Source organism: Ascaphus truei, chromosome 23, assembly GCF_040206685.1.
Source record: "Ascaphus truei isolate aAscTru1 chromosome 23, aAscTru1.hap1, whole genome shotgun sequence".
NCBI classification, from domain to species: domain Eukaryota; kingdom Metazoa; phylum Chordata; class Amphibia; order Anura; family Ascaphidae; genus Ascaphus; species Ascaphus truei.
In genome coordinates this window covers 4,898,274-4,923,329 of record NC_134505.1, presented here as the reverse complement: position 1 = coordinate 4,923,329, position 25,056 = coordinate 4,898,274, and the positions used below count along the sequence as shown (strand labels likewise).

Here is a 25,056-nt window from a genome sequence, read left to right as displayed (position 1 = left end):
ATGTAAAAAATTAAATCTCACCCTACTTTACAATATACAATTTTTTTCTAATTTTTCTAATTTCTCCAGTTTAAAAACAAAAAATTGCGAATCGAAGTTTCGACAAATTCGCCCCTCTCTTCTGCTAAGCTCGAGTCACCTTTTTTCGGTTGAAGGTCGCCCGTCCCGGGAGGACATTTTGAAATAACGAAAAAAAAAAAATGTCTTGGAAGGCCAACCCCGCGAAACTCCACCACGCATGCGCGAGCGACGGGGCTGCCGACTGCGCACACGCGCCAGCGATGTCAAATGCTGCTTGCGCACACGCGAACGAAAGTTGACCGCGTATGCGTGAGGGACGGCGCTCGCACGTGCGAGGGCCGTCAAATGTTGCTTTTGCGCGTGCGAATGAAAGCCGACCACACATACGCGAGCGATGAGCGCCGAACTGCGCATGCGCTCATCGCTTGCGCCAGCGTGGCCGTCTTTTGGAGTCCTCTTTTTTTTTTCGGGGTCTCGCAAAAAGCTGTTGAAAACCCATGCTGGGGCCTTCATGTCTAACGTGTATGTAACATTCTTGTCGTTGTACAGAAAACGCGGACGCTGCCGGCAAGACGGAAACAAACAGCAAAGCCAGGAAGGAGCGAACGGCCTTCACCAAGGAGCAACTGCGGGAGCTGGAAGCTGAATTCGCCCACCACAATTACCTTACCCGACTGCGGAGATACGAGATCGCGGTCAACCTCGACCTTACCGAAAGACAGGTACGTCCTGGAATCCCGCGTTGCCTTTCCCCAGCTGCGCGGCGGAGGGTTAGAGCTCCGTTAAAGACGCAACGGTGCGTTAACTTCGGTCGACGCATCGTTAGGCGCTAGCGGGAGGGATCTTCACAGCGCAGTCACGAGGCGGGAAGTGCTGTCTTCAGCCGTAACGAGCCCGTGCGTTGGTATAACGAACGTTAGCGGTAAAGGTATACAGAAGAGGCGTTCCCTGTAGCAACGCGGATCCGCTTATATCGCGGTGCAAGCGTGGCTCCCATTGTATCGTATTTATGAATACTTTGCAACACGGTTATTGGCGCCTTAAATACTTTATTGTACAATGCACACAATTGTACATTATTTGTAACGCGATTCGCTTATAACGCGGTGTGATTCTTTGGACCCCAAGCGCAGCGTTATAAGGGGGTTGAGCTGTATACAGCGTTCTATCCATTTATTTGGGCATCCTACATAAAAATCGCCAATTCAAAATAAATTTGGAAAACGTGCATCCACTATGAGCTAAATCCAATAAGCACTGATATTGAAAACTATACCGTTTTTATTTGATAACTACATTATATATATTTTTTGCACCAGTGTTTATCCAGTTCTATATATCACTTTTGAGTGCAATTATTATGGTGCACATTTTCGGACCAGTTTTGCAGATTTTAATTAATAGCATCTTTTCTATCATGATAATATAACAGTTTTTTTTTTTTTACACGGAGCAAGAACTTTCTCTAGATTCAATGCGCATCGGATGTTCTTCCATTATGGTGTCATCAAAGCACGACTCGGGGTTTGGCGCCCGATCAGGTGGTAACTGCCGTTGACTTGAATGCCAGTGACCGCCAGATCAGGCATCGTAATATCCTGCGTCGCCCCTTTGATGACGCTCTGAAATACAGACGTCAATGCCACCTCAACAATGGCGGATTAAATTGTCACGACGTTGACGCACTTTTAATGGATTTTGCGGCACACAGAAATATTCTTTTTTTAGTACGTGCCATTTGCATCTGTACGCCAAGCACAGTCCATTTTTGTTCGCCAATAGAAATGGGGAAGAAAATTATTTTTGACACAGCTAGCACAGATGAAGACGTAGCCCCAAGATACGGAACACCTTTTAAGTGTCAACTTGCCATAATAGCATAACCCCCATTGTGACTGTTCATACGTCTTTCCTTCGGCCTCACTGCTGCTTTCAGTGATGTTGGCGGACTGACCCTCGCGAGCATTAGAATAAGGCGTAGCTGTTGGGAATTAAATAATGATGGTATATCGATGTGTTTGTCACACAACCCTCTTGTGTTGGCTCATCCAGGTCAAAGTGTGGTTTCAAAACCGAAGAATGAAATGGAAACGCGTCAAGGGAGGACAACCAGTGTCGCCCACTGAGCAGGACGCCGACGACATGGACTCCACAGCTTCTCCCAGCTCCGAGTAGCGTGTCACACGCTCAGCGAACCTTCCTACCTGATGCTCTGCAAATATTCAAGACATCACCTAACATTTGGTTTACTGAGCTTCATTTTCTTTACTGCTTCTACAAATACCTTGACCGTGTTTGGCTTGTGTATTCTTTTACAGTTTTTCCATTGAGCCAGAATAATTTGTGTAGTATTGGGACTCAACATTTGAGAAAGACAATCAAATTTGCCACCAATGCATTCCGCATTTGCTACCACATTGACTTGTTCCATATGTTTGTATATATTACAAATTAAAATTGTGCTGGTCATCATCTCTCCCTGAGGCTCTTCCTCCTAATTAGCTGAAATGTATCATTTGACTACTTGTTTCCATGAAGAAATATTCCCTTAGCCCAATGGAATGCAAGATGAAGAGGGTCCCACCAACTTTTGTCCCGTATCTCACTGACTAAAGAGACTGGCCAGGGATGGAGATATGTTCGATGCCAGTGACATGGGGATTGACATCATGTAAATGAGAACATGAATGAGTAAGTCATACCTTCTAAAGCAGAGGTCCCCAACGCCAGTCCTCAAGGGCCGCTAACAGTGCAAGATTTAAGGATAGCCTCTCATTAGCACAGGTGGCCCAAGCATTTTGACTGGACCACCTGGGCTCTAGCTGGGGTATCCGTAAAACCTGCACTGTTAGTGGTCATTGAGGACTGAAGTTGGGGACCTCTGTTTTAAAGTGTCTTAGGCAAACTTAAGTAGGCCTCAGTGTGTCCTACTGTATGTCTCATCTATGATCATTCTGGAACTACTGTATAAACCGAACAGAAACATTTTTTGGACTATTTTGTATTATATAAGCCTCCTTGTTAATAATGAGAAGCAAAATACCGTAACAACAATGTTTTTTGGGGGCAAGACACCGAAATGCAGGCATTGAGAACTTCGTTTTGTTGTATTTGTTAAATTTCTCCTTACGGCTCGTATTCATTGATCAATTTTAATAATTTCCTGTGATGAAAAGGGCACCTATCCCCACAGATTCAAAAGTTAGAAGCGTTTAGGGTGAGGGGCAAGTGGTGAGAAATTACTGTACAAAGCTTAAGTTTTATTAAAAGCTGATGTGAATAAAACATATGGTTTTTAAATAGGGTGTTGAGGATTGTACCAAAAAATGTTTTTTTTTTGGGTTTTTTTTTTTTACATTTGTATATGTTTTTATATAGTAAACATCCTGTCTCAGGGTGGTTCATTAAAAAGTGCCTTACTTTTTAAACAAGTGCTTGTTTCTTCCAAAAATAAACATGGCCGCCAGATGACTTCCTGTGTCAGCCATGTTGGGATGCATCTGGCTATTTAAAGTAGCGTATGTGTTTCAAATTAGACGCCTGTTCAAAATACTCTGGTGTCTAGAGCAGGGGTCTCCAAACTACGGTCCGCAGGTCACATCCGGCCCGCCACAAGAATTTATCCAGCCCACAGCTACTTGAAATATACAGCTCAACCCCCTTATAACGCTGTGCTTGGGGTCCAAAGAATCACACCGCGTTATAAGCGGATGGCGTTAGAAATAATGTACCATTGTATGGATTGTACAATAAAGTATTTAAGACACCAATAACCGTGTTGTAAAGTATTCATACACACAAAAATTGGGAGCCACGGGTACATCGCGTTATAAGCGGATTCGCGTTGTAACGGATCGCGCTATAACAGGGTTGAGCTGTATATATTTTTGCTCATTATATATCATTTCCTAGTGTAAGCACGGCCCGCGAAAATGTGTAGAATATACGATGTGTCCCTCGTACTGAGAAGTTTGGAGACCACTGATCGAGAGTAAGGAAATGCATTGCTGCCGTTCGGTAATCACACTCAGATAGGCGGAGATAAACAAGGAGGAGGTACATCACTTCCATCCACATCAAAGAAACATTCGTAGGACACCTGTCCAGCGCTCCTGTAATAAATCTCGGTTTCAAACCATTACAACATCCATTTCAGAGGAGAACTCTACAGAGTATTTGCTGATCCTTTAACTGGTTAATTTCTCTCTCCAGTTTTTTTTTGGGGCCATAATAGATTCAATGCCAGCGTGCAGCCGAGAAAAGACTAAGGGCTAAACTTACTAAGCAGTGCTATCCCACAGGACAAGTTCCTGCACCAGAAGGCACCTTACAGTCCATTCAAACAAATATGCTAGAAAGTGTCTTCTGGTATCAAGAGGTGTGTTCCAGTGTCAAAAGGTGTCTTCCAGAGTAAGAACATGTCGTCTAGCTTCACAAGGTGTCTTCCAGTGTCAAAAGGTGTCTTCTAGCATCAGAAGGTGTCTTCTAGCATCAGAAAGAGTCTTCTAGCATCAGAATGTGTCTTCCAGTGTCAGGAGGTGTCTTCTAGCTTCAAAAGGTGTATTCCAGCATCAGGAGATGACTTCTAGCGTCAGAACTTGTCTTCCGGTGTCAGAAGGTCTCTTCTAGCATTAGAAGGCGTCTTCTAGCATCAGAAGGTCTCTTCCAGCATCAGAAGGTCTCTTCCAGCATCAAAAGATGTCTTCTAGCATCAGAAGGTGTCTTATGGTTATGGTTGGAATAGCACTGCTGGGTAAATATAGTCCCAAATCAGTCAGAGTTTAAACAATACACGAATAGCGGACCCATTAAGCTACCCAACACATTCATTTCATACTTAGCTTTATTAGGAAATTCTTGATACATTTATTATTATTGGCCTTGATACATTGATTGAAACTTTGATAAATTGATTGATAATGTTTTGATCAATTGACTGACTATACTTTAACACATTGATTGATATAATATTTTGGTAAATTAAATGATGATTCTTACAGCAATTGATTGATAATATTTTGGTAAATTGATTAACGATATTCGAACACATTGATTGATAATATATATATTTTTAAAATTGATCGATAATACTTTGGTAAATTGATCAACATTTCAATACATTGATTTATGATGTGTTGATGAATTTATTGATAATGCTTTGATAAAGCAATTAGACACCAATTTACTAGATTTCATTCTGATGCTTAGCACCATAAATTAATATGGTCCTTAATGCTCGATAATGCACCAGGCTTGATATTAGATAGCTTACACTATTTTTATATTGTTAAAAAAGCAGCAGTATCCCCCGCCCCCCGCCCCTTCCCCCTCCCCCCCCCCTACAAAATAAAGTTGTTGTTGATATTTTCTATGAAACAGCAGCGCTAAACCGTGGAACTCAAAGTGTGTTTACATTTGCCAGCACTGGCAATGACAAACAAAGATGGCCGCGGGGTCAGCCAATCAGAAGCATTGTCCTGTCATGATGATGTCACTGCATTCTATTGGCTGCCAAAGTCAGGTTGATCCCATTGACCACATTGTTTCTCCCGGACAAGAACTTTCGAGATCTAATAACTCGGGAACTGCGGGTCCCCAGAGCTCGGCGTGTCACGGTTCAACGCTGGTGGAGCCCTTGCTTCAATTAAGGTCAAACAAAGAAAATGTATAGGTTTATATGAAAAGAAAGAGCTTTAAGCTCTATGATATTCGATAGAATACATTTTAATATTGGCAGCAAGTAATTTCATACAAACGCTAGTTGTCTTCTACTCCGGAGTAGAGACGGGTGAAATAAAAAATTACATTTTGTTCTACATATGGAACCTCCAAATAACAAACCTCCCAATTCTACTAACCCCCCTCCGAATAACACAGGCAAAGACGCCGGTGCTCGAAGAGGAGCACACCTGTGGTACCTGAGAGACATGCGAATGAGATATGCACTTTGATCCTTTCATCATATATTAAATACACACATTTAAACTCCATTTTTTTAAATTCATTACTTAAAGAAACAATCCAAGCCATTTTTTTTCTTCATTTTTTAAAATACAGGATTGAAGCAAGTGGGGGGGGGGGGGGTCTCCAGAGCTGTACCTCGTTAATTTCAGCTCCGGGGACCCCCTGCTTTCAGAGGTACTTACCTCGCTCTCTGTGTCATTGGTTGGCCATCGCGGGTTCTGGATCGCTACTGAAGCAATCACACGGGCCGTCAATCCCAGAAGTCCAGTGGCAGTCAGGCGCCAAACTGACTGAAGGCAGCAAATGATGAATCTGGTAAGTGGTGGTGAGGAAGGAAGCACACGGGAATCAGGATGGTAAGAAACTTACTCCACGTTCTAATCCATAAGGTGAGCAGGTACAGGTGTAGGCTCTGCGGGTAAGGGCTTTTGTTGCCCTGAAACGTCTCATCTCCGTACTCTGCTCTGCTTGCGGATTACAACACAGAGTAAGCGTCTTACCACCCTGATTGCCGGGCTGCTTCCGTCTCCGCAACCACTTGCAAATTTTTGGATCCAGCTTCGAGGCGCCGGGATCAACGGAGGGTGAGAACCAGGGAGAGAACGCTTTATTTAGCTGTCTATGAGTAGCGGTGGGGTCCACGTTTGCTATATTTTCTACTAATGTATCTGACAAGGATGAATTTCATAGGACCTCATGAAAACTAAAAACATTTTCATAGCGCTTCAATAATTTTTTTACTTCTCCATCACATTCCCTGTTACCCTGTTAAGTTGTTTAAAAAAAAAGTTTTTTTGTTTTTTTTTTTAACCTAGAAAGGGTAAACCTACTTTACAGAGCAAGTTAGACAGAAATGGATTTCAGTTCAAAAGCAGCTTGTCCGTGGCTGGATTAAAAATACAATATTCTGCTTTTTTTATTTTTTATTTTTTAACCTCAGGTTCCTGAATAAAGTCAACAAACACAGAATCCCAGCAAGCTCTAACCCCAGAGCCAGAACCCACCACCTCATATATATATTTCCCAGAATCCCTTGCTGCAGTGGGAGCACTGTATGCTTGGTGATAATGGTTGAAAGGTGCAGACCTGTCTAAGACATGTGAATGGGCTCACAAGTGATATTCTTTATTGTGTATATATATATATATATCTTAATATATAAAATTGAAATTTGTGGGGTTGTTGCTAGATGTGGTGAATCTGATTGATCCGTGGGTCTGTCACTCAGCCTCTGGCCAATCAGATTGGTCCGTATCCCTGCCCCGCCCCGCATGCCTCTCATTGGCCTGCGTGGCTCTATGACGTCACCCAACTGCCACTCTCTTCTCCTCCCCACCCGCAGCTCACCTTCCCCCTCTGCCTCACCCAACTGCCACACACGCACAACCAGCCGGCCACTGTCCTCTTCACCCAGCGGCCCGGACCGCTGGCTCCCCCCCCTCACCCCCGGCCAGGTCCCTCACGCCTCTGCACAGAGAGGTCGGCCTCGCGCTGGGACCGGGTTGAAATGGCGCCGGCGGCGTCTGCGCCAGCACGGGGGACGGGGCTGATTCCCACATTCCGATTCCACCGTCCAATCGTGCAATCGGCGGCCAATTGCGGGGGGGGGGGGGGAACGTGGCGGCCGCGAGGGACATGCCCTTCCCTCTGGTCCCCTTCCCCATGGCACTCCCTTGCTTGCCCGCGTGGGGAGGGAGATGGGCGCGGGGGGTGGGGTGGTGGTGCACAGTCACACCTGGCGGGAGGTGGGGAGCCGACCTGTTCGGATCGCCGGACGTTCCACTCTCCCTACCCCCCCCCTCCTCCTGTCCACTGTGTGTGTGTGTGTATGGGAGACTGTGAGTGTGTGTGTGACACTGTGTGTGTGTGATACTGTGTGTGTGTGTGTGTGTGAGACAGTGTGTGTGTGTGTGTGACACGGTGTGTGTGTTTCTCACTGTGTATGTGACACTGTGTGCTGCGCAGGGGGGGGGGGGACCAGAGCTGCGCAGGGGGGGGGGCCAGAGCTGCGCATGGAGGGGACCAGAGCTGTGCAGGGGGGGGACCAGAGCTGCGCAGAGGGGGGGGCGTGAGACCGGAGTTGCGCAGGGAGGGGGGCGGGAGACCGGAGCTGCGCAGGATAGGGGGAGCGGAGAGAGGGGGGAAGCGGAGAAAGACTGGGGGAGTGGAGAAAGAGACGGGACGTGGAGTGAGTCTCTTAGCTAGTATATATATATGTGTCAAAAGGAGTGCTGCTGAGCGTGGCCAAATGTACACAACAAAAGACAGAAAAGCCCAATGCTACATCCATTGTGACAAAATATATAGTAATTAGTATATAGTTAAATACTTCCCTAATAATATTCTCATGAGTAAGGGTCGTTTAGTTAAACCGTTTGGTCAATGCGTTATAAGCCTGCAAGCCGTGTCAAGGCATAACCACATTTGCAGGTCCTAACACCAAACTGTGAATAAAGTCAGAAGCATTTGTAGACTTCTAATGTGTTTTGAACCCGGGGCATACTGGACCAGCAAACAAAGTGGTGAAGACTTGTAAAGTAAGCCACCGTTTATTTTATTCCCATAAATAACAGCTTCTTTCATAAAAAAAAAAAAAAACATTAAGATTTTAACACTATCAACATTTGACACATAAAACGCTCTAAGCTCTAAATTTATGGCGAGAACAATTTTTTTTTGATGTACCATGAACTGTGAATTATGAACAGTTGTTATTAAAAGATCAATTCTCCAACACTGGATAAACGTATAAAACTAGATCATAAATCACTAGCTTAATGGGCTACTGAAATTAGCCAACGTGGAAAAAAAAATGACATGTCAAAAAATATATATACAGCTCAACCCCCTTATAACGCTATGCTTGGGGTCCAAAGAATCACACCGCGTTATAAGCGGACCGCGTTAGAAATAATGTACCATTGTATGCATTGTACAATAAAGTATTTAAGACACCAATAACCGTGTTGTAAAGGATTCATAAATACGAAAAATTGGGAGCCACGCGGGCATCGCGATATAAGCGGATTCGTGTTGTAACGGATCGCGCTATAACCGGGTTGAGCTGTACTTATTATAGAAAAGGAATCCCCATTGAAATCAGTTGTTGTTTTTTTTTCCATTGATAAATCTGGTATTATTGTTATTAACAAGATTTGCCCCGGTTTGGAACAGCCTGGAGACTTGTTAATAATCTCCCCAAGATTCTTGCTCTGTGGTCCAGCCGTGCAGATAAGGATATTGTCCAAATGAGCACAAAGCCCCACTGTTAGTGGATGAAGACCTCTTGCATCTGTGATGGATGCAATCCCAACTTTTTCCGCAGACTGGTTCACGGCAAACATCAGCTGTGGCTGGTGTATCAGGCTACATTTGCATTCAACAAGCACATCACATACGAAGAGTGGATTTTCTCTCTTTCTGAACTAAGCATCCATTATCTAACCATGAATATACATAAACACCTCTCCAACTGGCAGTCTGGTCTTACAAGTCAAACCCGGCTTGGACCGGCCAAGGGAATTTCCTGGTGGTTCTTCTGAACATCTGGTGTGCTCTCCAGTTTCTAGAACAAGCGAGGACAAATGAAAGTACAAAAAAAAATATACAGGTGAATAGAAAACAGAACAAAGCAGAAAAGTGACTGCAATGTATATACCGTAATGGAAAAAGAGTCGAAGTTGGTGGTGGGAGTCCTAGCATCTGGGTCAAGACCTTTGTTGGGAAACTCTGCTGTCTTCCACCATCACATGGACCTATTATAGTATGACGTCCTTCAACCTGTTTGTCCCGGATACAGTAGGACACTGATCACTTACCAGTCAAAAATGGTAAAGACTCCACTAATGCCAAAACCTAACTGTTCCCAAAACCTCTCGGTAAGAGGGTGGATCCCCTGTCAGATAGTGAGACAGGGGAAACCTGGAGTGGATGAAGTCGATGGAGTGGATGGAGTTGAAGGCGTGGATAGAGTTGAAGGAGTGGATGAAGTCGATGGAGTAGATGGAGTGGATGGAGTAGATGGAGTGGATGGAGTAGATGGAGCGGATAGAGTAGATGGAGTAGATGGAGTGGATGGAGTAGATGGAGTGGATGGAGTAGATGGAGTGGGTGGAGTAGATGGAGTAGATGGAGTAGATGGAGTGGATGGAGTAGATGGAGTGGATGGAGTAGATGGAGTAGATGGAGTGGATGGAGTAGATGGAGTGGATGGAGTAGATGGAGTGGATGAAGCCGATGGAGTAGATGGAGTGGATGGTGTAGATGGAGTGGGTGGAGTGTCTTCCTATTGGCGACAGGGTGCGGGAGCTTTGAAATGCATCCATTACATGACCACTGCAAGCCAAGTGGCTACCGGTGCCCCCTACGGAGGACTGTATCTCCAGATGCAAGGCCGCCAACAGGGGGGGACAGAAGGTAGAGGTGTCCCGGGCCAGGGCGGCGTGGGGTCCAGCAGCCAGTCCCGGCTGCCAGTCCTCTCCCGGCTGGGCCCGGCTCTCTCTGGGCAGGCCTCTATCACTGTTCCCCTACTCTAGTGGGGCAGTGGGGGGCATTTTAATATGTAGCGGGGGATTTGGGGGCTTTTGAAAATGTAGCGGGGGATTGGGGTTATATGTTTTTTGTGGGGGGGGATTGAGTGAATGGAGAGAGAGGAAGAGGAAGGGAGTGAGGAAAAGAGGGAGAAAGAATGAGACGCAGGAGAGAGAAATACATGCGAGGTGGGGAAGGGAGGTGATTGAGGAAGAGGAAGTGAGACAGAGGTAGAGAAATACACGGGAAGAAGGCGGGAAATAGAGGGGACTCGTGAGGAGTGAAATAAGGAGCGACTCGCAATAACGCCGGGGCGGGGGGACGGGGGGGGGGGGGAGGGGGGGGGCGGGGGCGGACGTAACTCTAGTCCTGGGCCCCGGGAAACCTATCTGCTGCCTTGCCCAGAAGCGTCGGGTCCCCGCAGCGGAAATGAATGGTGTTTAGCCAAGGAGACTCTCTGCTTCAATCCACTGTAAAAAAAATAAATTAAAAAAACAGCTTTAATGTATACAAGGCAAGCAACAACGGCAGACTAAGGCCTGGGACATAGTGATTTTATGCGGGCGGAGGCGCGCTGAGGCTCAGGGAAAGATTTTCCATTACCCTGTGTCGTGCGGCTGATTTCCGTTGTACGGTAATCATCATTTTTTATATATATATTTTTTTTTTAACGGGACCGCGACGTGATGAGCTAATGATTAGACCGCGTTCGCTTGATATGGCAGCGGCTGATCTCTGACACACAGGGGAATACATATTTGTACCCCAAACGGTACTCGTTACTTGGAAAGAGAAGACAAAGAGCACTGTGTTATAGCTCATCCCCTGTCTGATAATCAGACACGTCCAGGGGTATGTGTGGCTAGGGTTGCCTGGGGTCCGGTGTTGAACCAGACTGTCCTGTATGTGGACGCTCTGTCCAGTACAAAAATGAGAGGTCATACTGGACATGTGCGTGTCTGGTATGACCTCTCTGGGCATATTGACCTGACCGGCTTTGGGGGGGGGGGCGCGGGATTTCCCTGAGCAGAGAGAGAGCCAATCAGGAGGAGGTGTCAGGAGCCTGGGGGTCAGAGAGGAGGAAACAGCATGGAGCGGAGAGAGGTGGCAGGTGTGTGTGTGTGTGTGTCTCGAGCGCGTCACCCTTTTAACCAGTGTGTCCAGTAATTTTTGAAGAAGCCGGGCTGGCGACCCCAAATGTGGCGCTTACTGGATTGAAGAACTTGAAACCTTTGGATTGCCGGTAATGAGATGCAGAAGAGGCGTGCCCCGTAACAGCGCCGATTCCCAAGGCGCCGTTATAGTTACCGACGGGATTTAACGTTAGGTTAGTTAGGTCAGCGCTAAAGGTGGCGTTTCTCGCGCCCAGACCCTGATGTAAGGCTGTTACAGGTTCTGGATAAGTGTAAGACCGCAGGTATAATGTATCTATCTTATTGTTATTTACAGGGTTATTTCCCTCTCCGGCTTCTCTGTTTACACTGTAATTAAACACCTACCCGGGGTCTGGGTGGGAGTAACGCGGCCTGTGGGTAAGACGGGCGTAACCCCCGTGTTATCTACAGCTAACGCCAGGCAGCGCTAAACTCCCGTGATGTTAAGCCGACGCTGATGACATCACTAACAGACATTGTTTTTACATTTCAAATTAGCTTTGTGGAAACCCTTTTAAACTCAGGGAAGCTAGCGGACATTACCTTATTTACCCTGATTAAATGGAGCTCTGTGGACCTGCCCCTTCGATTTACCTCCTTAGAACACGTCACTGTCATTGGTTCATTTTGGAGGGACCTTACCTTAAAAGTAGACAACCCCCCCCCCCCTCCCTTATAATAGCTCACCTTAATATATAAAATCGAATGGTTGGTACTAGCTGCGGTGCATCTGATTGGTCCTCAGCCTCTGGCCAATCAGATTGGTGGGTCTGACGTCACCCAACTGCCACTCTCTTCCCCTCGGCGCCACACACACACACACACACACACACACACACCACACACACACACACACACACACACACACACACACACACACACACACGACACACACACACACACACACACACACCACCTCTCTCTCCGGCGCTCACCTCTCCCCTCCCTCCGCTAACCTCTCCCTCCGCTCACCTCTCCCCTCCCTGCGGTCACCTCTCCCTCCCAGCGCTCCGCTCACCTCTCCCTCCCGGCGCTCCACTCACCTCTCCCTCCCTCAGCTCACCTCTCTCTCCCAGCGCTCCGCTCACCTCTCCCTCCCAGCGCTCCGCTCATCTCTCCCTCCCGGCGCTCCGCTCATTTCCCTCCCCGGCAGGGGAACAGGCACTGGCCAGGCAGGCTACCTCGCGGCGCCTAAGATGGCGGCGCCCGGAAGGACCCCCTTCCTCCCTCGCGGCACCTAAGATGGCGGCGCCCAGAAGGACCCCCTTCCTCCCTCGCGGCGCCGAGTGAGAAGATGGCGGCGCCCGGGAAGTAGAGGTAGGTGTCACAGCCTCCCTGACCGCCCGGTCTCACCTGCGCGCAGTTCCACTCTCTCCCGGTGCCCGGCTCCCCCCTCCCTCCAATACCCCCTGCGCGCGCACCGTGCCACCTGACGCACCGGCACATACAGGCACGCTCTCTCCGCGCGGTCCCCGCTCAGGCCTTTCCCCCTCCCGACGCCGCTCGCCGGGTGTCGCGCTCGGTTCACACACACACACACCGAAAGGCGGTTACGTCAGGAGGACCCCAGGAGGGGCGTGGAACGTCATTAGGTTACGTCACGGGGCGGAGCCTCGGATCACTTTTAACCCTCTGGCTGCCGTGTGTGTGTGTGTGACTCACTGTGTGTGTGTGTGTGTGACTCACTGTGTGTGTGTGTGTGTGTGACACTGTGTGTGTCGCCCCCCCCTGCCTTTCACGTCGCCCCCCCTACCTTTCACGTCGCCCCCCCCTGCCTTTCACGCCCCCCCATGCCTTTCACGCCCCCCTGCCTTTCAAGCCCCCCCTGCCTTTCACGCCCCCCCTGCCTTTCACGCCCCCCCTGCCTTTCATGCCCCCCCCTGCCTTTCACGCCCCCCTGCCTTTCACGCCCCCCCTGCCTTTCACGCCCCCCCCCCTGCCTTTCACGCCCCCCCTGCCTTTCACGCCCCCCCCCTGCCTTTCACGTCCCCCCTGCCTTTCACGCCCCCCCCCTGCCTTTCACGCCCCCCCCTGCCTTTCACGCTCCCCCTGCCTTTCACGCCCCCCCCTGCCTTTCACGACCCCCCCTGCCTTTCACGACCCCCCCTGCCTTTCACGCCACCCCCCCTGCCTTTCACGCCACCCCCCCCGCCTTTCATGCCACCCCCCCCTGCCTTTCACGCCACCCCCCCCTGCCTTTCACGCCACCCCCCCCTGCCTTTCACGCCCCCCCCCTGCCTCCGGGCAACGCCGGGTATATAAGCTAGTCTAACAATAAATGCGTTAAAATAGTCTACGATATTTTAGTCCTCTTATATTTCATGCGACCTGACAAGATTAATGGGAAGACGGCTTTCTCTCGGGTTTTACAACGATGTTTTCTTTTGAAACGTAACACGACTCTGCTCCGATCGTCTTTGATCGAAGCTCCAACCCCGTACCTATTTAATTATCCGATCAGTGGGATTGTCTGCTAAGGACAAAGCCAGATGCTCGGAGATATGGAACCTCCTGGGTACTGTTGTCTGTAGCCTGATGCTCCTACTATTCCTGATAAATGGCTTTTATAGTACACGGGGAGTTCCGACATGCCGCTCCATCACGGTCTCATATCTGTACACACATGATAATGTGAAGTCTTCCAGCCGTGAGGAAACAGAATACGTTGGCCAAACGATACGTTTTCGTAATCTCAGCGGGTCGATACATCGTGAAATGAAGTGCTTCCTGCATGTTGTCCAGTAACTCTGGGACGTTCTGCCGTGATCCAATATTAAAGGTATTTGATAGCAATATTTTTCTGTCATGTTAAAAAAGGACCTTTCAACTGCAGACGTGAAAATACTGTCTGTTAATGGAAACCAGGCGGGGATGGAAGCCACAGTTATCTTGCGGTGGGAAGGATGTCATGACCAACAGGCAGTGCTTTTTTTTCCTGTGAAAAAAGGATGGGGATGCTGAGCTGACGCATGCGCAGGCAGCTACTGTGTGAATAGCTAACGGAGTAGCCTTGTAAAGAAGGTGGGGATGCTGAGCTCACGCATGCGCAGGCAGCTACTGTGTGAATAGCTAACGGAGTAGCCTTGTAAAGAAGGTGGGGATGCTGAGCTCACGCACTGCGCAGGCAGCTACTGTGTGAATAGCTAACGGAGTAGCCTTGTAAAGAAGGTGGGGATGCTGAGCTCACGCATCGCGCAGGCAGCTACTGTGTGAATAGCTAACGGAGTAGCCTTGTAAAGAAGGTGGGGATTCTGAGCTCACGCATGCGCAGGCAGCTACTGTGTGAATAGCTAACGCAGTAGCCTTGTAAAGAAGATGGGGATGCTGAGCTCACGGCATGTGCAGGCAGCTACTGTGTGAATACCTAACGAAGTAGCCTTGTAAAGAAGGATGGGGATGCTGAGCTCACGCATGCGCAGGCAGCTACTGTGTGAATAGCTAACGGAGTAGCCTTGTAAAGAAGGATGGGGATGCTGAGCTCACGCATGCGCAGGCAGCTACTCTGTGAATAGCTAACGGAGTAGCCTTGTAAAGAAGGTGGGGATGCTGAGCTCACGCATGCCGCAGGCAGCTACTGTGTGAATAGCTAAACGGAGTAGCCTTGTAAAGAAGGTGGGGATGCTGAGCTCACGCATGCGCAGGCAGCTACTGTGTGAATAGCTAACGGAGTAGCCTTGTAAAGAAGGTGGGGATGCCTGAGCTCACGCATGCGCAGGCAGCTACTGTGTGAATAGCTAACGGAGTAGCCTTGTAAAGAAGGATGGGGATGCTGAGCTCACGCATGCGCGGCCAGCTACTGTGTTGAATAGCTTAACAGAGTAGACGTGGGGGAAAAAAGTGGGATACGGCATACAACGAACAGGACTAAACCACGTACCCGCAGAAAAAAAAAGCCCTGCCAATCGGGCTCATGTACTGTACAAGCACTTAAAACGTGGTGCAAATGCAAAAACGACAAATTTGCATTGAATGACGTTCTGCCCATGGGGTTCCCCCAATTCCTCCCTGTTATTTTTTAAAACAAAAAACAAAAAACCCTCTCCATGGAGCAGGTGGCTACATGAATACATGCAGAGGGTCACGTGAATCGTTTTTTAAGGTTGAAGGTTGCTGGATGTTATGCAGGATATGAAGTGTTAGGCATGGCTTGGGGAGTGGGTGGGGGAATGACTACCCAAAAAATGAAGGTTCATTTTCCAGTGTCGTCAGGGTTCGAGCCACGGGTGGAAGATGTGCAAGACCAGACGTTGGCTCCTTGGGAAGTGGAGTTATTTTTTGTTCTTCTGTTGCATTAATAAATGCTGACGACAAATTATATTCTTGTTTCAGTGTGTTTGTTCGAGGTTAGGAAGAGGGGACTGTCACGGGAGACGAGGACTGATACCAGGGATCAATATCGCCAGACAGAACACGGGAGACGAGGACTAATACCAGGGATCAATATCGCCAGACAGAACACGGGAGACCAGGACTAATACCAGGGATCAATATCGCCAGACAGAACACGGGAGACCAGGACTAATACCCGGGGATCAATATCGCCAGGCAGAACACAGGAGACCAGGACTAATACCCGGGGATCAATATCGCCAGGCAGAACACGGGAGACCAGGACTAATACCATGGATCAATATCGCCAGACAGAACACAGGAGACCAGGACTAATACCAGGGATCAATATCGCCAGACAGAACACGGGAGACCAGGACTAATACCCGGGATCAATATCGCCAGACAGAACACGGGAGACCAGGACTAATACCAGGGATCAATATCGCCAGACAGAACACGGGAGACCAGGACTAATACCAGGGATCAATATCGCCAGACAGAACACGGGAGACCAGGACTAATACCAGGGATCAATATCGCCAGACAGAACACGGGAGACCAGGACTAATACCAGGGATCAATATCGCCAGACAGAACACGGGAGACCAGGACTAATATCAGGGATCAATATCACCAGACAGAACACGGGAGACCAGGACTAATACCAGGGATCAATATCGCCAGACAGAACACGGGAGACCAGGACTAATACCAGGGATCAATATCGCCAGACAGAACACGGGAGACCAGGACTAATACCAGGGATCAATATCGCCAGACAGAACACGGGAGACCAGGACTAATACCAGGGATCAATATCGCCAGACAGAAAACGGGAGACCAGGACTAATACCAGGGATCAATATCGCCAGACAGAACACGGGAGACCAGGACTAATACCCGTGATCAATATCGCCAGACAGACACGAGAGACCAGGACTAATACCAGGGATCAATATCGCCAGACAGAACACGGGAGACCAGGACTAATACCAGGGATCAATATCGCCAGACAGACACGAGAGACCAGGACTAATACCAGGGATCAATGTCGCCCGACAGAACTTGGGAGTTTATAAAATGAATTTATTGGAAAAACATATCCACAACTATACAAAACACACAAACATCACACATACCCAACTGGGGGACACTGGGAATACTCTGCCTAACTAGTCTCAGGGACCTATACCCAACTGGGGAAACTGGGGATACCCTGCCTTACTAGTCTCAGGGACCTATACCCAACTGGGGAAACTGGGAATACTCTGCCTAACTAGTCTCAGGGACCTATACCCAACTGGGGAAACTGGGAATACCCTGCCTAACTAGTCTCAGGGACCTATACCCAACTGGGGAAACTGGGAATACTCTGCCTTACTAGTCTCAGGGACCTATACCCAACTGGGGAAACTGGGAATACCCTGCCTAACTAGTCTCAGGGACCTATACCCAACTGGGGAAACTGGGAATACCCTGCCTAACTAGTCTCAGGGACCTATACCCAACTGGGGAAACTGGGAATACCCTGCCTTACTAGTCTCAGGGACCTACTTGCAGAGATTTCCCCTGTTCTCTCTTTGCCCAGTGCCTACAGGACTGGTTTTCAGGTCTGAGACCTGCACTGGATTGGACACTGCAGTTTTTCCCTGTCACAGCCACACCCCTGTAACACTCTGCAGGCTCTGTCTGCTAGGGGTCTCCCTCCCTGTCTGCTAGGGGTCTTGCTCCCTGTCTGCTAGGGTTCTCCCTCCCTGTCTGCTAGGGGTCTCCCTCCCTGTCTGCTAGGGGTCTCCCTCCCACCTTTTTATATACTTAAACCATACAATTGCAACACTCAGGGCCAGGAGCTGCCTACATGCCCAGGCCCGGATTGGTGGGTAAGAAGGTGCTGCCTACATGCCCGGCACTGATTGGGGGGTAAGAAGGTGCTGCCTACATGCCCGGCCCTGATTGGGGGGTAGGAAGGTGCTGCCTACATGCCCAGGCCCTGATTGGTGGGTAGGAAGGTGCTGCCTACATGCCCGCCACTGATTGGGGGGTAAGAAGGTGCTGCCTACATGCCCATCCCTGATTGGGGGGTAGGAAGGTGCAGCCTACATGCCCAGGCCCTGATTGGTGGGTAGGAAGGTGCTGCCTACATGCCCAGGCCCTGATTGGGGGGTAGGAAAGTGCTGCCTACATGCCCAGCCCTGATTGGTGGGTAGGAATGTGCTGCCTACATGCCCAGGCCCTGATTGGTGGGTAGAAAGGTGCTGCCTACATGCCCAGGCCCTGATTGGTGGGTAGGAAGGTGCTGCCTACATGCCCGGCCCTGATTGGTGGGTAGGACTGCAACATAACATTCGAAACAATTCTCCTGCAAACATATTAACCCCTGATTCCTGAGGTGCTGGAACCAAGCAAAGACATACATGGATATATATACATAACATATAATACAATACCAATGTATTACTGACAGGTAGGGGTAATGGCAGACCTAACCTTTATAAACAGCAGCCATATTTCCACCTACCGTCACAGGGACCACGTCCGACGCTTGTGTGCGCCTACGTACAAACCTATGCTAAATGTAGACGACACAGATACTTTATCCTATATCCGTACTTACAGTATACTGATCCAGAGGAAGACAAACACACAACCCCAGTGTCACATCATCCAATGATATCTCATAAGGAGAAAAATAAATTCCTTCCTGACTCCAAGAATTGGCAATCGGATTACTCCCTGGGTCAACGTCCTTCCCCTTTAATGAATGTGTCGATAAATAAAACTGGCGTTAAACACTCATGGCGCCATTTTTCTCCCTATATATCGACATTTTTGGAATCTAGAGATGGGCACATTTTTTGTGGGGGGGGGCGTGGGGGGAGGGCCGAATTTTGATCAGCCACGGATCAGCCGGTTCTTTTGGTCCACGGATATCCACGGATCGGTCTCAAAAAGGTTGGACCCGCTCTTTCTCAAATTTTTCTTTCTACCACCGTACAATCCCACATGGATTAATAACCAGCGGTCATGTTGTTATTACAGCTCAACCCCGTTATAGCGCGATCCGTTACAACGCGGATCCGCTTATAGCGCCATGCACGTGTGGGCTCCCAATTTTTTTATTTATGAATACTTTACAACACGGTTATTGGCGTCTTAAATACTTTATTGTACAATGCTCACAACGGTACATTATTTCTAACGCGATCCGCTTATAGCGCGGTGTGATTCTTTGGACCCCAAGCACAGCGTTGTAAGGGTGTCAGAACTAAGATTAAATCAGTGAGGGGCGGTGGAGAGTACGGATTTTTAACGATCCGCGGTGGGGGATTCCGAATTCAATATGGAATCCGAGTGCAGATCCTTCAAAATCGACCAGCATGGAGTACCCCACCGCCGATGGATTTTGGTGGGGGGCACGGGACGGATTCGGTCAAGCGTATTCACAGAATTCCGGGGGGGACCGGATTTAGACTGCTTCGCCCCCATCTCTAGTTAACACATCCATTGAAATTCCTATTGAGTAACCAATATTTAGGAACCGTGTTATGTTTCAATCAGCGTGGTTTAAGTCGGCTTAATGGGGTCTTACACGGCGAGGTTATTACCGGACACTCTTGGTTGATCTTGTCCGGTTGGATGTTAGATGGGGTTTCTTTACCGGTACCATCTCTTCTGCCGAAACAGTAATAGGAAATGCAGCTCGAACTCGTGGGAATAAGGGCTACACATTTTACCGGGAGAATAACTCACAGAAGGGGAAACCAGGAAGCTTCAGGGGAACCCTAAATCATGTCTTTCAGGCCAGAATGAGGAAGTGCTGGTTTGGTTTTGATTAATAAGGGACGGGTCACATATGGATGACTCTCCTCTGAGTTTCAGCTTATCTCGAAGGTCTGTTTTTCAACAAAAACCCCATCTGCTCCGTCTACTGTTTAGTGTTTTACTCACCATTTTTAACCCGGTGACATTGAAGTGTATGACCTTGGGACCCGGTGGTATGGAGACTCTCCATCATTGTACTGTAGCTTCAGCAGCAAGTCTCTGATTCACATAATGGCCCGTGTTCTTTATTACAAATACCTTCTATGTATTTAGCCATAACCTCTATCTATCCATCTAGTCAATATCTATCTATATACCCATCCACCCCATATATATCTATCTAATATCTAGCAATCTACAGGGTATGTATGTATGTATGTATCTATCTGTCTGTCTGTCTGTCTGTCTGTCTGTCTGTCTATCTATCTATCTATCTATCTATCTATCTACCTGTGAGTCTATCTATCTGTCTGTGTGTCTGTGTGTCTGTGTGTCTGTCTGTGTGTCAGTGTGTCTGTGTGTCTGTCTGTCTGTCTGTCTGTCTGTCTGTGTGTCTGTGTGTCTGTGTGTCTGTGTGTCAGTCCGTCTGTCCGTCTGTCCGTCTGTCCGTCTGTCCGTCTGTCTGTCCGTCCGTCCGTCCGTCCGTCCGTCAATTTAGCCACTATCTAAATACATATCCACCAATGTTTTGGGCCCCCATGCCAAAAATGTGACAGCGCCCCCTAAACAAAAAACAAAAAACAAATTCCGTTTCCACCGGTGTCACCATGAGCGGCCTTGTGAGCACCCCTTCACAGTCCCGCCTCTCATCTCACACTCCCCCCCCCCCCTTTCATCCTCACACTCTCTCCGCCCCTTACTGTCCCCCTCTCTCTCCCATGTCCCACCCCTTAGGCTAGGTCCCCCCGGTACATGCTGCAGCGACCGCTGCAGGAACAAGGGTCGCCCCTTGATGGTGGCCGGGCCCACTAGCTGCCTTGGGGCGCAATTTTGCCGTCGCACGACCAGATTTTTCCGAAGACCGCGAAACTGTCTTCAGAACTGTTTGAACAGTTTGAATGGGACTGCCAGGGACCCCCGCTGTTAATCCGATGGGCCATTAGTCTGTCTGCAGAAATGTCACTGAAATGCTGCAGCATGTACCCAGCATGTACCCAGCATGTACCCAGCATGTACCCAGCATGTACCCAACATGTACCCAGCATGTACCTGGGTCTTGTTGGTGATAGCCCCAGATTTTCCAAGGCAAGTTTTAGAATACTCGTCGGCGCTCCTGTATATATAGGTTTGCAGCAGGGGGTCTCCAGAGCTGAACCGAGTTAATTTCAGCTCCGGGACCCCCTTGCTTCCTGATATACTGACAAACCAGGAAACGAATACAGAACACTGTCCAATACAAAGCCTAGGTAAAGCAATGTTGGTGTTGTTTCCAATGTACAGCTCAACCCCCTTATAACGCTGCGCTTGGGGTTCCAAAGAATCACACCGCGCTATAAGCGGATGGCGTTAGAAATAATGTACCATTGTATGCATTGTACAACAAATATTTAAGACACCAATAACCGTGTTGTAAAGTATTCGTACATACGATAAATTGGGAGCCACGCGTGCACCGCGATATAAGCGGATCCGCGTTGTAACGGATCGCGCTATAACGGGGTTGAGCTGTATTCACTATTGGCACTGAAAGTTTTGACCGCAAACACTTGAAAACATATGTTAGTACATATGGGCGACTACAGTACGTTGGCTTCATAGAATCTGCAGCGCTATAGAAGAATTCTAAGTTCTACTTTATTGCATTCTTATTCAAAAGCCTATAGCTCCAACAACGCCATAAATAAGCGTGGCTGCGTTTCAACTCTCCGCTTAGACTAAACCAAGTCCCGGTTGGTCGAACGGCTAATGCTCGTAAATGGACTAACTCCATTTCCTGAGCGAGGAAAAAAACGTGGCCCCGGTCGATGATCTTTTTTTTTTTTTCAACTCCTTTTTTATGATATTTTTTTTCCCTAGGTAAAATGCAAGAGGGGGGGGAAAAAGGATAGTTTAACAAAGAATTTTTTTTTATTTTTAAATGATCATTTTTGAGCATATCCATTATGCATTAATGGTCCAATCCCACTTAGCCGACCAGAAAACAACCATTTGTAAAGAATGGAGCAGTTATTCCCGTCTTTCCTAAATAAATTTGCTATCGTTTTTTTTGGGAAATGTTGAATTTCTTAGGGGGCTTCTGAATGTCGACGTGGTTGTCATTTAAGTGTTTTTTTGCCCTTACCCAACCCTGTCCTTATCAGAGAACCAATAAAGATAAGGTGGGGCGGGCGGGGGGGGGGGGAGAGAGCGGCTTTGTCTGGGCAAACATCTGTTGAACACACAGGGGCGTCAGAAAGAAGGGAGCAGCCAGAGGAAATCACCCCCTTTCCCAGTCTCAACTCACCATGTTAACAGACTGACTTCATTGTTGAGTCTTGAGCATTGTATGTAAATACTAGAATTGTTTATTTCATACTTCATGATATTGGTAATTAATGTAGGCAGATGAGGAGAGGGGTGTTTGAGCAAGATGGGTCTGGCAGCACTTTGGACTTGAAGGGGGGCAGATGGCAGAGTCGATGGAGATAAAGGGGTAGGTCAAGATGTAGGCGTAGAGGATGGTGGAGATGTAGAAGTAGGGGCAGATGTTGGAGCAGATGGAGATGTAGGAGGAGATTGAGATGTAGGAGTAGGTGGAGATGTAGGCGTAGAGAGTGGTGGAGATGTAGGAGTAGGGATATATGTAGGAGTGGGTGGAGATGTAGGGGGAGATGGAGTTGATGGGGATATGGGAGTATATGGAGATGTCGGCAGAGAGGGTGCTGGAGATGTAGAAATAGGGATATATGTAGGAGTAGGGATATATGTAGGAGTAGGTGGAGATGGAGATGTAACAGTATTGGGAGATGTTGGAGTAGAGTCTTTACCCACTGAGCCGCTCCTACTCTCCATGTAGGAGGAGATGTCCGAGTAGATGGAGGTATAGGAGTAGGGGGAGACATAGGCATAGCGGGAGATGTCGGAGTAGTTGGAAATGTAGGAGTAGTTGGAAATGTAGGAGTAGTTGGAAATGTAGGCGTATGGGAGGGATGTCGGAGAGTGGGGAGATGTAGGAGTAGTTGGAAATGTAGGCGTATGGGGGGATGTCGGAGAGTGGGGAGATGTAGGAGTAGTTGGAAATGTAGGCGTATGGGGGGATGTCGGAGAATGGGGAGATGTAGGAGTAGTTGGAAATGTAGGAGTAGTTGGAAATGTAGGCGTATGGGAGGGATGTCGGAGAAGGGGGAGATGTCTTCCATTTGATGACGATCATCTGTATGAAGAGTTTACCGCTTGTCGGATATAAAATGGATAGAAGTGAAGGACTTTTATGCACATTGTTTGAATACAGATGTATCCATATCGTTATAAGCGGATCGCGCTAGAAATAATGTACAATTGTGTGCATTGTACAATAAAGTATTTAAGACGCCAACAACCGTGTTGTAAAGTATTCCTAAATACGAAAATTGGGAGCCACGCGTGCACCGCGATATAAGCGGATCCGCGTTGTAACGGATCCGCGCTATAACAGGGTTCAGCTGCACCTTTGTATTTAACATCCCAGAGCATGACTACTTTCTGGCACTTCTGTTCACCTATGAATCATTTCCATTATTTTTTTTCCCCCCTCTCTTCTGCTTTTTCACGGTCACTGAATACTAACTAACATCCCCCCCCCCCCCCCCAAAAAAAAAGGATCATGGCTTTTTAATCAAGTTACAAAAAAAAAATATTTCCACCGTTTCCCTAATTGTAAATGGTAACGGTTCATTTCACATGGCTAATAGCAGCCATTACCCAATGGTGTTTCCTATGTATATATCTATTTCAGTAACGTCATGTCTTAGTTATACAACCTTTGTCCCAGTTGCAAAGCCGAAATTGTACAAATTGCCCTCACATTGGCTTCCTTTTTTTTAAAATTATTTTTAACTCATATACTTTATTGTCCGGTTAGGTTTACTTAATCTCAGAGAAATGCTGATCTCAAACAGGAGTGCATCTTACCTGCAAAGCAGGTGTTCCTCCCGAAATTACCCGGAGCTCAGTACTGGCGCCCCCCCCCCCCCCCCTCCAAAGTTCCCAAAGACGTTTAGGGATCTGGATGCTAAAAGCGAAAATGTTTGTTATTTTGTAGCAGCTCACTGCTAAAATATATCTGCGCCAAGCAGCGCCTATACAGCTCAACCCCGTTATAGCGCGATCCGTTACAGCGCGGATCCGCTTATAGCGCGGATCCGCTTATAGCGCGATGTACACGTGGCTCCCAATTTTCGTATTTATGAATACTTTACAGCACGGTTATTGGCGTCTTAAATACTTTGTTGTACAATGCACACAATGGTACATTATTTCTAACGCGATCCGCTTATAACGCGATGTGATTCTTTGGACCCCAAGCGCAGCGTTATAAGGGGGTTGAGCTGTAGTAACCTGAGCAGTGGTGCGTCTGCCTCCGACGAGACGACGGATCGACGGAGCGAGCGGGAGGAGTTACAGCCGCGTGTCGGCGCCCACCTGTGTATTCATTTTAGTCACTGTATTTTCAAGCGCGTCAGCCTGCGAGGAGACTGGTGGAGCGAGTGGGAGGAGTTAGGGACGGAGCTACTGTCGCATATTATGGGGGTTCAGGTTTCCTGGGTAATGTTATTTTGTATGTTTATTGTTGTGAGGGCATTGTAACATGTTATACTTTTATTTATTTATTTTAAAAGAGGAGGGTACGGTTAAAGGTGTCCCACCTGGTGGGGTGCGGACTGGTCAGTTTTTCCCAGGTGGTTAATTTGGAGGAATATGAGTGGTCCAAAGTATGCGAGTCTAGGTCAAGGCCAGGTGTGGTGTGGCCTCTTAAGGATGTCCTCCTAAGATTAGGACCCAAGGTGTTACGAACCTTGAGTGCTCAATGGGTCACGTAGCGGTGGTGAGCAGAAGTGGGTTGACGGGTTGGTGGCTTCTTGCTGACCGGGTCCAGCAGTTGGCTGTTATGTTTAATAAAAGGCTGTGGCCCTTTGTAACCATCCCAGGCGTCCGCAGTGACTTGGGTGGGTTATTAAACGGAAGGAGCAAGAGTCGCGGGGCGCAAGGGGTCAGGCCTCCTCACCCCATTTACACAAAGAGGTGCAACGTCAAATTGACTCTCGGCCTCAACGGT

The 25,056-nt window shown here is 48.1% G+C and overlaps 1 protein-coding gene across 1 annotated transcript in view; it reads left to right on the top strand.

Annotated features, from left to right (window-relative positions):
* The window catches only part of MEOX1 (mesenchyme homeobox 1), a 43,922-nt gene extending 40,252 nt beyond the window's left edge, over window positions 1–3,670 (top strand). Inside the window, exons 2-3 of the mRNA XM_075580323.1 lie at window positions 571–743; window positions 2,074–3,670. Coding sequence (XP_075436438.1) covers window positions 571–743; window positions 2,074–2,196 — 296 coding nt within the window. The 3' untranslated portion in view covers window positions 2,197–3,670. The remainder of the gene's footprint in view (window positions 1–570; window positions 744–2,073) is intronic.
* The last annotated feature ends 21,386 nt before the right edge of the window (window positions 3,671–25,056 follow it).